Genomic DNA, 17,716 nt, shown 5'->3' with positions numbered 1-17,716 from the left:
GAGGGGAAAAAAGCACTTTAAATTTGTTCAACCTGCTAAGGTGGCCATACATATTGCTTTGATTTCAATTATCAAGAACAACAGACGATGTTAGTAGCTTAGAGTGATCTCTACCCAGGCAAACTACTACCCATTCAAACATATGCTTCAGAAGCACAGTCATAAAAACATAAAAATCAAGACACTATACTGTAAAAGATTTCATTCTTTGGAGTTAGAAGTGAATAGTCAGTAACATGAGATTCTAGAAAGCAAATTTAAAATAAAAGAGCCCTTTGCAGATTAATGCACTGGCTCAGGAAAAAAATTATAGAATGGGCTGGAATATAATTTGAAAGGAACTTCTTTGACCTTTACTTAATTAGGTAGCTTCCAAGCCTTTCACAGTAATAACCACAAATAAACTTTTGTTGTTGTTGTTTAATACACATTTTCAAATCATTCAGTCTGTGCATTTTGACTATAATCATTTGTGGCTCTAAAAAAAAACATGCTCAAAGTAGATAACAAAATATGCTATCTTGGTAACTAGATTTGTATATCATCTAAATATTGTTTGGTCTTTCAGCTAGGATGTCCCTGGAGACCTATCCTATGTATAAATTTAAACAAAGTTATCAAAATGATGATAACTAAGTAGAATATCGCCACAATAATTAGTTCAGAACCACTATGCCCAACATTTTCTCTCTGCTAGGTCACTATTCTAACTGTACAATCTTCCACCACTAATCATGTATAGTAGCTGAGATAAGTTGTGGATCATGTAGAAATAATTTATTCTTTGCCTCAGGGATTTTCTATTATACAAAGAACTTGTCAATATTTTCCCTTTTGTTATGCCCAATGTTTAAAATAAAAATCAATTTACAAGGAAACAAAATATATGATGAAATCCTCTGAAATAATATTGATACATCAATAATTAAGCTCAACTATCTCCACAAATTTTGTACCCCCAACTTGCCTGACATACATAGAAAGGGCAAACATCTGAAGTATAATTTCTAGGCCAAGGTAAAATTTCCATTTGTAAATGTCAGGAACCTATAACTTTTCCGCATAACTCAAGACTACTGGATATCCAAGTCTTCCAATCATTTGTATAAGGAGGCATACTCTGACCCTGATTCAAAGTGGAGAAATTGTTTCTAGGAGTAGATTCTAAACAGGGAACTACTATCCACCACATAGATGACTGTGAGGCAAGGCTCTTCTTTTGAAACTCAATGTTCTCACTAGTGTAATCTTACTTTATATAGAAATGAACTATCTTATGAAAGCCAAAAACAAAGTATAACTTTAACACTAATATTTACTAGGAAATCTCTCCTATATAATCTTTTGGAAGTAATATTCTAGTCAAATTTTACTTCTGACAATCAAAATCTACCTGTGTATCAATAACGATCATTTTAATCCAATATACTTTTTTCATGACATAACACAAAAGTGATTTAAACTTAAAACATGGGGTTGGGATACATATAGAATCAGACTATGCCTGGTTCCATTTTCCCTCTGATATTTAAAATTTATGGACTGAAATACAGTTGTCATTTTATCTATGCGACATAGGTTTTCTTTCCCTGTACTCCAGAACTGTCAAGTCTTATATCCCTCTGTTCATAAAAGTCTTCTATTTCTATTTCACTTTCAGTTTTGAGGGAGAACAGATAGTAAGAAAATAACTAAAAATGCATATCCCATGTGGCACATAAACCCTACCAAAATTCTCATCCAGTGTTTTTCTTTTCATGACTCTTTCCTCAGCTATATTCTATTTAAAAAAAAATCAAATCTGTCTGTCCCTCTGATTGATCAGATTACTTAGCACGGTAAAATGCGACTTCCAGATGAAAATGAAAATGAACAGCTTAGAAGAACTCTCTCTAAAACCACTTTCCCCTCCAGCTACCATTCTCCTTGCTTATTGTTTTGAAGTACTTTTCTTATTTCTCATCTCCACTTTTTCTCCTAAATCTGCCCTCTATCAATCCAGTGAAACTGCTCTAATGAGACTGACCACCTCTGAACTTACTCATCTAGTGGGAGAATTTTTAGAACTCATCTACACTTGACCTCTCAGCAGCAAGCAGACAACTCTCTTGTATTTGAAAATTCTCTTCTCCTGGCCTCATGCTCTGTAATACTTCAAGCAGGTTTAAGACACACCCTCACCCTTCTCCCTCCAAACAGGTTTTCACTGCTAAACCATCTCCCAAATAGAAATTCTGGAGTTGTTACTTCAGTTTATACTCTGGACTCCTCTTCAATTATTTGCCTCATTCATCAAATCCTGTATACTCTACATTCTAAATATTTCTTGACTCTCTTCACATTTCTACCTTATCTCTATCATCAGGTTAAAATCCTTACTGGAGATAGAATTTTAAGGAGAACCTCCTAAGTGATTTAGTCTCTAGTCAATTCTTCAGGCCGTATGTCCTGTTTTTAATTCTTCACCAACTTCCTATTACTCTTAAAATCTAAAACCCTAAAAAGTTCAAAAGGTCCTTCTCAATACGGACTCTACCTATCTCTTGAAGCCACAGCACACCCCAGTCATACTGGAATTCTTCTAGTCATTCTAATGTGATTTTCTCAGAGCCTCTGCAAATGCTATTAATATCCATTATCCCCTTTACTCCTTCTCCTTGACCTAACTTACTCATATAATCATCTTTCAGATTGCAACTAAAATACCTCATCCTCAGGAATACCTTATTTGAGCCTGTGCCAGAAGAAACAAAGACTCACTCGTGTGTTCCCCACTAAACCTTGTTTCCTCTTTTAAAACTCTTATGACATGTGTATTTATTTTTACATCATCTGTCTTTACTGTTAGATGAGGCAAAGGGTAGTGGTTATGATCACAGACACTGCAATCAGACTGCTTGGATTTGAACCACATTCCTAACATAGACACACAATGTGTGACTTTAGACAAGTTTCTTAACCTCTCTTTACCTCAGTTTCCTTATCTGAAAATGGGGATAATAATGATACCTGCTGTATAAGACTGTGAAGAGGATTAAGTAAATAAACATATAAAAATTGCTCAAAGTAATGTTTGACATACACAAAAAATGCAATATAAGTGTCTATGTTATTATTATGGTTAATAACTCTATTATTATTACTACTATTATTAATTAACTCTATGTTCCGAGCACAGGGAGCATTAGCTTTATTATTCGTGCATCCTGGTACCAGGCCTAGTATTTGCCACAAGGTTAACAGGCATTTAATATGAGTTGAATTAATGAAACAGATACACAGATATGACTCTACTACTTATTTCACTTGTCTTTACATATCTCTTGGAGTCTTGGCTTCTTCATCAGTAAAATGAGGATCATATTACCTCATTAAACTGCAACAAATGGGATAATAGATACAAAATTCTTAACACAGTGCCACTTATATACTTAAAATTCAATGAGAGCTATTTTTATCATAGACAATTCTGAATTAGAAAACAATTTAACTAAAAATGTAGACATTGACTTGGGTAGCAACAGGTGGAACAAGTGAGTACAGGCAAATGAATTATCTCATCTCCTTTTCCCCAACTTCCAAAAAATGAAATATATCACTAATTGTTAGAACCTAAACTGAGTAGTTGGGGAAAAGGAGATGACCTATTTCATTCTAAGCAACTAAGTGATAACTAGTTCTAGAGAATACAAAAAAAGAAATCTAAATGAAATATGATTTCATTAACTTTTTTCTTCTAGAATTTAAATACAGTATACACAGATATTTTCCAGTGTGAATATTGAACTTAATTTCCCAACTAATACAGCAGACTTTAATCATTAGATATTTAACAAAAATTAGTTGTCAAAGTACATTTAATGTCATTTAAAATATCACTTGATGTAATATTGTCAAAATGACATTATTAAAATAAACTTTCAACTTGGTGACAGTATATAATCTTAAGGGAATAATACTTAACAAGACACATTCAGTTTTTCCATTCCCAATCTACCCTAGTAGAATTAGTAAAATCTGTTTCAGTGGTTTCTGACCATCCACAAGTCTCTTTCTGTAAGTAAACCTTTCATTAATGTCAAAAGAAGTCTGCTTATTAAAATAATGGATAATTAGTATTTATGTTTCTAATGTCCCAAATTACCATTTTTATTTCTTTAAATCTAGAATAGAAAATGAGTGTCTGACACATGCATAATTGCCTACAGGTATAAGTCTCAGATTTAATGGCATTATCAACTTCCACTTAATGATTATCACTGTAATGAATATAAAGCAACTTACTACAGTCATGGCCGTAATTTCAGGCAAAATTATTTCCTTATACCCTCTGAAAAGTTAAATGTTAAGATTATACATTTCTTTTGTTATTGTTGTTACTGTTACTAAAAGAGGGGGGAATTTCTGGCCTAAATATTTTTAACAGGAAAAAATTGCTAGTTTTATTAAAAGGCAAGAGCAGTACATGTCAGAAGAGGCTTTTTCCCCATATAGTAAGTATGAAAGAGATATAAATAAAAGGAAAATCAAAACTACTTATTAGAATATATTATTCAAACTAAATGCAGGACAAATGTAACTGTGCTTATTTAAATAGTTTCTAATTAGCACAGAAGGGTTGTCAATGTGTGTACACATAGCTGTAAGTTTTACAGCAAAGTATTTCACAACAGGAGAAAAACAACATATATGCTGTACACCTATTTCTTTAAAAAACATTTTAATAAAACAAAAACTACTTAGGCAACCAGGTAGCTGCATTTATGGTCTTAAGGTTTAAACTAAATACATTAGACTAAGCTTTTTTTAAAAATTCAAAATAAATACATGAAAACACTGATCAGAATCAATCAGTTCAATAATGTACATATAATTAGTGAAAGAAAATAAATCTTTGCAGTGACACATGTCAATTACTATTAAAATTTTTTTATTAGTAACATTTTTATCCTGGTAATCCTGAATCAAAATAAAGAAAATCTATGAACTCTATGGGAAATTAAATTAAGCAACATGTAAAAGCACCTGGACATCTGGAAGATGAACACTGTCAGGTAACTATAAAACTGAATTATCAATTAAAAAATGTATTAGTGTCTCTTTAAAAGAAAAAAGAAATTTTAAATATGCTTAAGATAATTATTATATATTCAGGAAAAAACTTATTTAATGTACTAATTTTTCCATTCTACAAGGTAAAATGGAGAACAGAGGTCTAGTCAAAGATTAAAATAGCTTATCTGAGGACATCAATTATTCCCTATACATACTGTTCTACAAAGATTCTTTACTTTGTAAACATACTCAGTTTTGAAATTATTACTTCCTCCCAGACATTACCTTTTCTCTGTCTTTTCATTTGTAATGAAAAGCTTACTGAAAGAGTCATCTACATGACAATGTCTCCACTTTAAGAAAAAAATCTTTCTCCTCCAACCACTACTATCTGGCTTCTGCCTCCACATAATAACTGCAGTGCCAAAGCACTGCCAAATTCAAGAAAATTTCTCAGTCCTTTTTATATCTGACAGCCTTACGTCACAATGCACTTACTGATGAGTTCCTCCCTGAACTTTACTTTTCCCGTGACTTTGGATACAGCATTCTTTCTGCCCTATTTCTCAGATCACTCTTTTTCTGTCTCCTCAGCCAGGTCCTTTTCTCTGCTTGCTCTTTGTAGTATAGACTTTCCTCTTTTCACTTAATCCTCTCTTCCTAAGACCATTTCATCCACTCTCACCATTTCAACTGTTATCTGTTAAGTTGACAATTCCTATTTTTATCTCCACCTCAGACTTCTCTGGTGACTTCCAGAAACTATGATATTTCTCCATCTGATGTTCAAAGGTAATTCAGACTAAACGTATCAAGAAAATCTCATGTATCTTTTTTCCCCTGTAACTGGCAGTTTCTCCTGAAATCCCTATCTTAGTTGACAGTATTACTATCTATTGCCCCATTGAGACACCTGGGTATCATTCTCTTGTTTTTAAAAACTAATCTTTCTCAAAGTCCCATCAATTCTAGCTCTTAAATATTTAAAAAAAAAAAAAAACCCTGTCCATTCTTCTCATTTCCAACTGCTATACTTTAAGATCGAATTACACATCCACTCATCATCTCTCACTTGACCTACTGCAATAGGTCATGTGACCTTTTACATGGTCTTGCTATTTTCAATTTTACTCCCTTCCAATCAACCATCTATAAAGCTGCCAAAATGATCCAATACATAAATCTGGTCATGTTTCTCCCAAGCTAGAATAATTTCTAGGGCATCTCACTGCTTAAACAATTGTTTTATTCATTCATTCAACAAAATATCTACTGTTTTGAAAACAGATATGGTGTTAGGCACTGAATATACTATAGTGAATGAAAACATTCAGAGAATACAGAGAAAGACAGGTATTAAACAATCCCTTAAATAAAGGTATGATTATAAATTTTGACAAATGTGATGAAGGATAGCAGGTCACAAAGAGATAAAGAGAGGAGAACTACTTCTGATTAGAATGTCATACTACTTTTGGAAAAGTAGTATCTAAGTGAGTTTTGATGAGTAGAAGTTGCTGAAGACAAAAACATTTTGGTAGAGACAATAGCATTCACAAGAAATTTAAGAGGGAAATGAGCTTAGAGTGTTGTTAGAAAAACTGAAAGAAGGCCAAATTGTCAAGAGCTGAGTGAGTGAGAGAAAGGGCCAGGAGTGCAGGGCTCTGCAAACCAAGGCATGGATTTAGATTGCCTTAAGGGAGAAGGAAATGGCAACCCACTCCAGTGTTCTTGCCTGGAGAATCCCAGGGACGGGAAAGCCTGGTGGGCTGCCGTCTATGGGGTCGCATAGAGTCAGACACGACTGGGGCGACTTGGCAGCAGACTTGGCAGGCAGCAAGGGCAAACAGTTTAAAAGTTTTAGGCAAGTGAATAACAATATGCTTAGATTTACATTTTTAAAAGTTTACTCCGCCTGGAGATAACAGATGCAGACTGATAGGATGTGAGAAGACCAGTTAAGAGGTTACTGTATTAGTCCAGGTGAGAAAGACAACAGTGGGGAGTTTCAGTTCACTTTTATAGTAGACATTATCTCTAGGTGATAAAACCCTGTAATGTAGAAGTCCCCCGTACATTAAAAGATGTACTGCTGAATAAAAAGGCATGTAAAACCTCAGGACTTAATTCATTTGGATATGCTGTCATTTGAACATTTCTGCTCAGAGAACTTCTTACCAAGTTACACTGATGATGGTCTATCATCATGCAGCTTCTGCCAAGCCTACTCAATATCTGACCTTTTATATAACATCTCCACTCATAACTGAAAGGCAAATATGCTTTACATGGCCCAAAAAATACTCCTGATTTCTGCCTCCAAACTAGCTTACCCTAGTAAATGGAATAGTTTACCCAGGCATTGGTGGCAAAAATCTGGGAGCTATCCTTTATTCTCATTTCCTTCTGTCATATGTCATAATATATATAAAGTAATTACAATATAAATATAATATTCAACATAATTCTATGGAAATTTTTCTGTAAGATTAAATAAAATATGAATTTGGCTACAAACTCTTCAATAGTATTTACATTCATATAGCCTTACCAAAAAAAGATTTGATTAGAGAGCAGTTCTAAACAGTAGTACAATATATTATATATAATATTATAATTGTGTTTTACACTTTAATCATTCTTTACTGTTAATACCTCTACAATTAATGTATAAAGATAAAACACGCATAATTTCTTAGTTCTCAAATTCACTTATGAATTCATTCATTCTCAAGAACAGAAAAGACCTATAGCAAATATTTGCCATCTCAGGTCTATAAAGAATAATTTAAGATCAGATGTACAGAAGGAGTTTTCTGATTTGTTTCAAAATTAGTTTTTGAATAATTCTCCAAGAAGACAGTTAAAATTAGATCTATTTCACACTAAATAGGTACTTCAGCAGTATTTCATTTCCTCAATGACAAATGAGTCACCCTACGTATGTAAACTTTTAGCCAACTAAAGCTTATGGCTTTAGGGCTAAGTTACTTTTACATTTTTGAAAAATATTTGTAAAATCTACTTCATCAACCTCTGCTCAAGGCTCCAAAGTGGACTGTATACCTCTCCTACTTCAGAAGGCAAGTGGAAGTGGAAGTTATTTTCCCTTCTGATTGGTGACTTTGGAGCTTATCTCTGCATTGATAATCGTATTTCTTAAAGTTAAAGCTACCTAGAGTTCAAGCATCAGACAAGTGAGACATAAAACCAAGTATTATGACAACAGCGTAGTAATACAGAACATTTTTATGCTCCAATAACTTTTCCAAAAGTAACCACTAGGTAATATGCTAACCTCACACCCAGTTATACAATTTTATGACAGCTAGAATTTGTAAAAAGGGATCTTTTTTATATACATATAATACTGTTATAGGAAGAGATTTCAAAGAAATTAGCTTACACAGAAAATAATTTGTATAGGCCAAGGAGGCCCTTTGGGCATAATACCACCTAAGATAATTTAGCCCACAAAATACTGACTATTAGACCATAGATCACAATGAAATGCTATGAAAAAGTGAGAGAGAGCTTGGTTTATGCATTGCAATAAAACTATGGATGGATGGGCATAGCGCATCTCCTGTTGCACGCACCCTGTTGCTCGTCAAGTGACATGGATCCAAGCTGTTTGTTAACCACAGAAGAAGGAGAATCTGAAACAAAAATGAGATTTTTAACTTAAAAGTAAGCAGCAGAAAACTGCACAGCAATGTCATGATCATCTCTAAGCTTAAGAAACAAATGTATAATGGTGGGGAATAGAAGTAAGTACTGTGGAGTATTTCCCAAGCAGTGAGTAAGCAAGGCCGTGTGCTTAAGATATGTTATTTCAGGCAAGCATTTAGCAACTTTGAGAATGAGTTGAGAAAATGTTCTTCTACTTTCATGCATATACTTTTTATCAAATTCATTTAGCACAGGCACAAAGTGCAAGGTAGATAAAACAGAAACAGAGTATCTCCCTCACCACAAGAAAGACTCCTTGTCTTTCTCAAACCCTCTTTCCAGCTCCTTAAGATGGCTTTATTTTGGACTGGAGGATTCAAAGCATGAAATGAGATGCTCACTACACTTAGCTAGATGTTATCTTGAGTTGAAAAAGGAACTCAAAGACATAAGACAAGGAAAATGGTTTATGAGAAATATTTAATGAAGTAATTACCATTACAGAAACATAGTAACTTTTAAAAACTCTATGGTATGTGGTGAATATTAAAACTGCACTGTGAAGCCTTTGGTTTCTTTAGGTGCCTGGTGAGAAAAGGAAAAGAAAGGCAATGAAAAGGCTTACACTTTGGGCATCATGCTTTCTACCTTGGCTTCGAACAGAATGTTTTATTTTTACCCTTTGGATACACTGAGTTTCTATGTAAAAGAATTTGTCTTATAAATAAATGGGTTCTACTGTTTGAAAAACACTCGTATAAAGTAAGGCAGCATGATGAAATGGAAAAAGCACCAGTCTAGAATTAGTCAGTGTTGATTCCAACTCTGGTTTTGACAATAACTTAGCTGTATGACAGAGGACAAGTCAATATTTTTAGGTCTAACACTCTCCTTTCTTCCTGGTCATTCTAGGATCTGGTAACTAAGAAAGGCATGAGGAAACAGAAGGAGGTGGCTACTATTACTGGCTGGGGTTCCAGTGTCCTAGTAGAGCTACAGGAAAGAGAAAATGTGGATAGCAAGCATACATAGCTCTCCACTAAACGTAAGAATAAGTCCTAGTTTCTAACAGCCTATGCTCCAGTTCTTAGCAAATGTTGTTCATAAAAACTCTGCACTTTTTTATAATGAAGCATTATTCTCCCAACAGTAAGTATTTTGATTTATGAGTGACCATAACTCAATAGCTAAGTTTTCTAATATATCCTTGATTCTTAGCAATTTTATACCACTTGACTGCTTGTACACTGAAAACTGAACCCCGCTACCAGGACTACTAGTATCAATTTCAAACTGTCTACCTTCTGAGGTAACCAGTTTGGTCATAAATTTTTATACTACTAGATTTTCATAAAGCATGATCATCATTTAAATAATAGTATGCTTATCACTGCTTCATTAGAATATTCAGCTCAACAAATCTGTTGCTGTTGTTTAGTCACTAAGTTGTGTCCAACTCTTTTGTGATCCCATAGACTGTAGTCCACCAGGCTCCTCTGCCCATGGGATTCTCCAGGCAAGAATAGTGGAGTGGGTTGCCATTTCCTTCTCCAGGGGATCTTTCTGACCCAGGAATCAAACCCACATCTCCTGCAATGGCAGGCATTCTTTACCTCTGAGCCACCAGGGAAGCGCCAACAAATCTGTACTAAACAAAGAAGAAAATGGAATGATGGTAATTTAATTGGTTCCCTAATCTAGTCATGCTTTACTTTCTTTTATAAGACTTCTCAAATATCAATTTCTGAGTTAGATACAATGAAGAGTAGATGAGTTGATCTTTGGAAAAAAACAAAATTATATTCTTTAAGAAAAACAAAAAAAGTGAGTCAGTGAAATAAATATTGGAAAATCTTCCTAGAAAGCCTGTTATGAAAAATTTTTTATCGTTATACATTCTATTATACTCTTCTTAAGAACCTGAGAACAACCTTCCATGCAATCTTTTTTCAAATATTTAATTTTTCACAAATCTTATGGAATGCACAAATCTTATGAAATAAAGTGCATCTTATGCAAGTTTTTAAATAAAACACATTGAGAAAGGATCTACAATGCTGTCATCTCAAAGAATTGTATATTTTCAAACTCTTGAAGTATTTAATTAATGAAGCTTAGGTTAAGGCAGAAAGATAATGTTAAACTAAAAGGTCTTCCTTCTGGGTTTTACAGTCTGTCCAGATGTTATATGTATCTGGGGAATAATCTTTCTTCACATGTTGAAGACCAATTTTTAAGAAGAAATCCTTCTTGATCATTGCTTCCATTCTATTTTTAATTTGGGGTACTATGCAACTGTTTTTGAAAGGATTATCTTCCTGTTACATAAACATTTGAAGTAACATGTTTCTGTATCACTAGATATTCATAAATATAATACCTATAACTTCTAACTTACAGAAATACTTCCAATATTAATATAATAATCATCAGAATATCTAATATTTTTAAAAAATAAGTATTAATTCAATGCTGATTGCTTCAGTGTTTGTATACTCTACTCACAGAGAGTTTGCATACTCTCTGTGAAATATCATCTAGAAAGCACTATCACAAAATAAATTTTGACTATATGGTCCCATGATAATTTATTACAAAATGTAGGACAGTTGGTCAGCTTATTGCCAGTCTCTTAAATTATTATTATTTTTAAAGTAGAGACAAACTTTAAGCAAAAGCTCCTTCAGTCTAAGCCAAGGTGTTTCATGCCTAATTACTATATATCTCCAAACTTTTCGTGTTCTAGTTTTGAGAAAATTCTTTAGCCCCTTGACATTCAAACTCTGTAGGAAAAAATAAAGAATTATAATTTAAATAACAAAGATTCTAGTCAGACTCCCTGGGTTCAAATCTGGCTTTTCTACTCAGTAATATTGTAATCATGGGCAAGTTATTTAACGTCTGTAGTCTCAGTTTCTCCATCTGTAGAATGGGGATAATTTTGATATCTACCACATACTGTTCTTGTGAGGATTTAATGAGATAACCTATGTAAACTACTTCAATAGCACATAGGAAAGGGTCAACTAATGTTATTACTTGCTTGTTTTTCTCAAACATAGTGCTGAATGAAAAATAATAATTAAAAGAAAAAGAAAAGAAAAATGATGATAGGAAGCTGTTCTGAAAAACATGGAGCACAGTCCCATGTTTAAAGTTCTAAGTTACCCATCACTGTGTTGCTTAGGACCCTATCATTTAAAGTCATTGAAAAGTACTTGCAGAACTAAGTCAACATCACATCTGATTTACTAAATGCTCATGTTATAAACACTAACATGGTGGGTCAAATGCATCCACTTGAGAAGTGCGACCTGTAACTGACATTATGGACACTGTGGGGAACTGGATGTTGTACAGAAGACTGTTTTCAGAGGACTGGGTAAATGCTGATTTTTTCCAATATGGCTCAGTTTTGAAAAGCCCTTTAAAATATTCACCAATGTTTCATACCCTTTACGGGGTATAAAAATTACTTTTTTCTTTTCCAATTGGCAAAACCGTGCCATAAAGTGAAAAAACAGTTCCTACCTGACACCCTCTCTAGGCTGGCTCCATGCTCCAGTGGGGCTCTGTGGTGGTTGGGCCAGTACCAGCAGACTCCACAGGGTGTTGTCACTCTGAGCAGGAGCCAGCAACCCATGACTTCAGGGGACCTGAAATGGAAAAAAAGAGTTGGGTTTAAAATCAGCCATATGCTGAATGCCTCTGCCACAGCTGTTTATGGCATTCATCTGAAAAACATACATACAGCTCATTCAAAACCCTGAATACTATCAACCTTTCATGGTCGCAATATGAGGATATCTTTAGGTATTAATAGTAAGTTAAAGTTACTATAATTAAGATAGTCCAATATTATGTGTACTTTTCTATTCAGGAGTATAAAAACTTTATACAGTGTTCTCTATCCCATCCTTGTGCCACACTAACTAAATAAGTCAATAATTGGGAAACTGAGGCATAAAGCAGCCAAATGACCTGCCCAAGGTCATTTTTCATAAGGCCAGGAATAAGAACTCAGCCAGTCTAACACCTAGACAAGTGATCTGATGAAAGGAAATTCATCTCTTTATGATTTAAAAAAAAAAATCACTGAAAGATTAGAAACGAGTTGTGATGTACTTCCTACAAGTCTAAAAAAAGTGCACTTTTTTAAAACTAAAAATGTGAATATTTTATAGAAATATATACTAATTTTGAAAAAGTATTAGAAATTAGCTATGAATAATTATCATTTACAGGTGTCAAAAACTGTTTTAGAGCAGTGGTTTTTGAATTGTGCTTCTGAGAGCAGAGGTGGCTTGGGGGTGGCAAGAGGGACAAGGAATTAAGCTGTCATTTCTCAACACTCTTCTTTATGTTCAATCTCAACAGTGTCATTTATGTATTTTATATTAGAACTTCCCCATGAAATTCTAATTTCACAGCTGAAAAAATGGGAGGGGGAGAATTGTTTAAAATGTATATTAACATCTATCTTATACAGCTCATTTTAAATACTGCTCGATGCCTTGGAGAACTGTTTAAAACATATGTTACAATCTATCTTATACAGCTCATTTTACTGTATGATGCCTTTGAATGGTGTTTTAGTCTTCAACTGCCAAGAAATATTGGCATCAGACATGTTCTCATTTGATCCCATTAAAATGTAGACTCTATAAAATGGCTTGAGGGTTTGATGCCATTTTCCTACAGAAATTAAGTATTAGGTAGCTTCATCTAACACTCAGCCTGTCACAAAATATTCTCATGAGTCCTATACTTTGAAAAGAGAATAAAATATTTACCAGACAATGTAGTCACTCAGAAATTCTGCATGTGTTAAAATTTCTTGGTTTCCAAAATTACATTAATGTCTCCTTTGAATATCTTATACCTAAAAGGCTTAAACAGGTGAGATGATGATAGAAATATAATTTACTGATAGTATCATCATTTGCTGACACTATGAGGATATCAAGACATAATGGGAAAATGTTTTATGAGAACTGAGCATTCTTCTTTTGTTAAAAAGTTAAAACATAGAATGCTAATTTTCTGCAAACTATATTCATGATTTTAGTAGTAATATCTAGTATGAGTGAATGGATCAATTAATGCCCATTATATACACACACAAAATTATATTCATACATTGTGAAATGTAGCAAAATGTTTTATGAATTGTTGTTCAAATACAACCAATCTTCCTGCTGAATTTCATAAATTTAATTTCTACTCTGTATTTCTATAATTTGGATGTTCCAAAATGAAGAATTTTACATTAAGTCAACTCATCTTTCCTCCTTTTCAAGATTTACTAAATGGACAAGATATTCTTTGTAACAAACTAACAATACATTATTAGCTCTTCTTAAAGTTTTTAGTTACCAGTGTTCCTGACATGTGAAGAAAGAGTAAGATAAAAGCAACGCTAGCAAATGAACCTAGGGCATGTTACAGGTTAGGTTACTAGTGGTCTTATATGAATGGCATGTCAAAAAGCATATGGCATAGATGTACACAATCCATCTCACACTGTAAGGGAAGACAGCAAGCATACACTGAATAGCAGCACCAAGGGCTTCTAATGTTGGTCCATGTGGCAGCCTGAGGGACCCAAGCAAGTTGTTCAATAACAAAAAATAAGATTAATGTGTTTCTCAGCTTGAAAACTGGCAAGGTGTCTAACTCAACACTGGTTTTTTAAAAATTACCACAATATGTACCGGTTATCAAACTAGTTATTATTTAATAAGAATGATGCCAAGAGTGGGGAAAACAGCATCTTATTTCACAAAAAACATATAACCACCCTAAAGCTTTTTGATTCTAAAAAGAACTGGCTTCAATTCAAATTGATGAACTAGATATAAAGACTCAATGTCAATATTTTCCTAATGTCCACAGTGTACATTTCTCTACCAATAATGAGACAGTTTTGTTTTATACTCAACTTCACTCTAATACTTGGTTTGTTATCTGCTAAATTTCACTATTCTAAAAATATTTATATATGTAGAGACATTTTCTCTTCCTTATTGCTTTATATGTTGTATATTTTTACTTTTAAAACCCCTGTGCTAAGCATGTGTGTGTGCTCAGTCATGTCCCTCCCACTCTGTAACCCCATGGACTGCAGCCCACCAGGCTCCTCTGTTCATGAGATTTCCCAGGCAAGAATACTGGAGTGGGCTGCCATTTCCCTCTCCAGGGGATTTTCCTGACCCAGGGATCAAACCCATGTCTCTGGCATTGGCAGCTGTGTTCTTTACCACTGAGCCAACAGGGAAGCCCTGTGCCATACAGCACAAAATCACAGCAAAATGTCTTAATACTAAATGTTACAACTATAATCTATTCAAACTTTCTTATTAATGCATGGGAAAAAATTGCTCTATGGTTAAAAAAAAATGAGAAAGAGAAAAATATCTTTGCTTCACTGATATTCTATTTATATAACAGCAAGTTAAAAATCAGGTCCAAAATTTGTTCCAAACATCACATCTATATTGCAGTTATTTAAATCTATTTTATTTCACCATGGTATTGTATAATACGCTTTTGTTACCACAGCACTTAGTGGAAACAGATACTTATTTATAAAGAAGAGGTATCCAGTTCTAACAATATACAGATTAATTCCAAGTAATTTAGTCAGAGTTCTCAAAGTAATTAACTCCCAACTCATCACTCCTTAGAGTGGCAAAATAAAGTATGTCAAAGTAGTAAATTTCATTAGTATGACAGCACCTACTATAGTAACTATAGTATAGGATGTGTATTTATTATCTTTCTTGAAAGAATTAAGTTGACAAATTATTTTATGCTGTGTCTTTCACTAATTCTTTCAAGCGATGTTTACTGAGCATCATAAGCTTTTTGGCTGTTAAAAAAAAGTGAGCCACTAAAATACTCAATGAAAAAGAGAGTGGCACAGATTATTACTATCTTATCAGAGTTTTATATATTAAGAACAGGAACATAAAACCAGAGTATTTTTCCTGTCCCACATATGAGAAAGTTGATTATGCGTAGGAGGACTATGAAAGCAAATGTTGAAAATTTTCAAATGATTACAGAAGCAGAGTATTGGCCAAAATCTAGCATTACTATGTTTATGTGGTAACAGAAGTACTGGTTAATTCTCAAAGCAAAAAAAAAAAAGAGGAGGAGCTAGGAGCCATAAGCACAGATACCATTTTAACATACAGGAAATATCAATAGAAATATCAATGCAGGCTCCAAATTCACTAGATTATTAGATGGGGTAGCTCATTAACTGTAGAAGTAATAAATATTTGCCCTTCTCTAAAATCACAAATAAAATAAGAGATTATTTTATATTTGCCTTGCTAGCAAGTGCTGTTGGCAATCTGTCCTTCTAGACACATGATGATAAATTTCACCATACACTAGAAATGAAGGGAAAAGCTTCAGGCACATCAGCTTTCTTTGGAAGGGGAAAAGAGAAGCATCTTATACACAGCAGCAGGGTTAAAAACAAACAAACAAAAAAACTCTACCAGCTGCTTAAGGACACTTGATATTAATAACCTGAAGTCTGAGGGTCCTGTGAAGAGCCCTCATGAGAAGACTGATCAGAAGTGGAAGGCTGTTGCTGGGTACGCGCAGCTAGCTCCTGCTGCCTCTGCTGCTCAGCCCTCTTAAGCCTCAGTTGTTGCAGGCGCTTACGGAGCAAAGCTATCTCAGGCCCCCTTAGAAATTCTGATACAGATAGGAAAAGAAAGATGAAAAGATAGTAATAAAACAGAAAATAGTAAGAATACAATTATACTTTAAAGAGAGAAGGGTATAAATAAAACACATCTCACAGAGGAATACTAAAAGCAAACTACTCATAAAAAATTACTGATCATTAAATTATGATAAACTACAGACACTTATATACCCAAATGTTTCTGTTTAACTACAATGAATAAGACAGAGTTCTCTAAGAATATTTATGTAATTATACAGAGTGTAAGTAAAATCTTTCATAACAAAACATTTAAAAGTGAACATTCCTTTCCTAATTGCATCTCCTTTTACAACAATTAGAAAATATCAGTTATCTCATTTAACCTATATACAAAAACTACAAATTTCAATCACATAATAATTAAGATTATGAAAAAGTTAATACATTTGGAAACAATCCTTGAAATTTATTAGTAGAGAGACCTTTAAAAAGTAAAAGCTACATATTTTTCAGCTAAAATGTTTCTTTTTATGTGAGAATTATCATTTGCTTTTTCTTTTAAGATGAATAATATTTACATAATCTTTAACATTTTCTTATACTTCATCTGAAGCAGGGCCATAGATAAAAAATAGTATAACACGAAATTGTGCAGAGAATGCTGAGTACCTAACTATAAGGCATTGTTTTAGGTTCTTGGGATAAGTAAAAATTGAAAAAAAAAAAACAGTCCCTACTGGTGTGTTCTGAGAAAAAAACATACAACAGTGTATTTGTATGTGTTTCTATGTGTCAAGTGGGGATAAGTGCCATGAAGTAAACCGGGCAGGGTAAGACAGGAGTGATGAAGACAGAGGGGAACTGGCTGCTGTTTTATATACGGTCATGGAAGGATTCTTCTCCTAAGATGACTTTTGAATAAAGACCTCAAGGATGTAAGGGAGTGACCCACACGGGTATCTGGAAGAAAACTGTTCCAGGCAAAGAAAAAAGTACAAATGCTCAGAAGGGGAAGTGTATCTGGATGTGGAATATATATATGTTACAGGTAATGGCAGAAAAACTTGCTGATAGCTTGGATGTAGAGTGATCCCAATGTTTTCAGTGTAGATAACAGGAAAAATGAAGTTGCCATTTATTGTGACAGGAAGAGCAGAGGAGCAGGAAGTAGTACTTAAGAAAACAATTAGTATCCAAATGGAGAAACCGAGTAGGGACTCACTATAATATATACTGTATAAATTATATATATACAGTGTGTATATATATATATATATACACACACACAGTATAATATATATA

The 17,716-nt window shown here is 33.7% G+C and overlaps 1 protein-coding gene across 48 annotated transcripts in view; it reads right to left on the bottom strand.

Moving 5' to 3' along the window:
• The window catches only part of DCAF6 (DDB1 and CUL4 associated factor 6), a 181,743-nt gene that overhangs the window by 57,000 nt on the left and 107,027 nt on the right, over window positions 1-17,716 (bottom strand). For 17 of the 48 annotated variants that reach the window (XR_015161364.1, XR_015161362.1, XR_015161363.1 and 14 more), the window contains 2 exons: window positions 16,270-16,440; window positions 8,655-8,714 (listed from right to left, as the gene is read on the bottom strand). The exons of 15 other annotated variants lie outside the window; for them this stretch is intronic. Coding sequence is in view for 22 of the 33 variants with exons in the window: in XM_086393961.1 (XP_086250087.1) it covers window positions 8,655-8,714; window positions 16,270-16,440 (231 nt within the window). In the remaining 11 variants the exon portion in view is untranslated. Of the gene's footprint in view, window positions 1-8,654; window positions 8,715-9,188; window positions 9,313-12,258; window positions 12,384-16,269; window positions 16,441-17,716 lie in introns of those variants that run through there. 16 more of the 48 variants (XR_015161371.1, XR_015161370.1, XM_086393969.1 and 13 more) reach the window with 4 other exon arrangements.

Source organism: Bos grunniens, chromosome 3, assembly GCF_055505025.1.
Source record: "Bos grunniens cultivar Pamir isolate PY7600 chromosome 3, Bosgru_T2T1.0, whole genome shotgun sequence".
NCBI lineage: Eukaryota > Metazoa > Chordata > Mammalia > Artiodactyla > Bovidae > Bos > Bos grunniens.
Note: the sequence above shows the minus strand (reverse complement) of the source record. Positions and strands in the feature narration are given on the sequence as shown.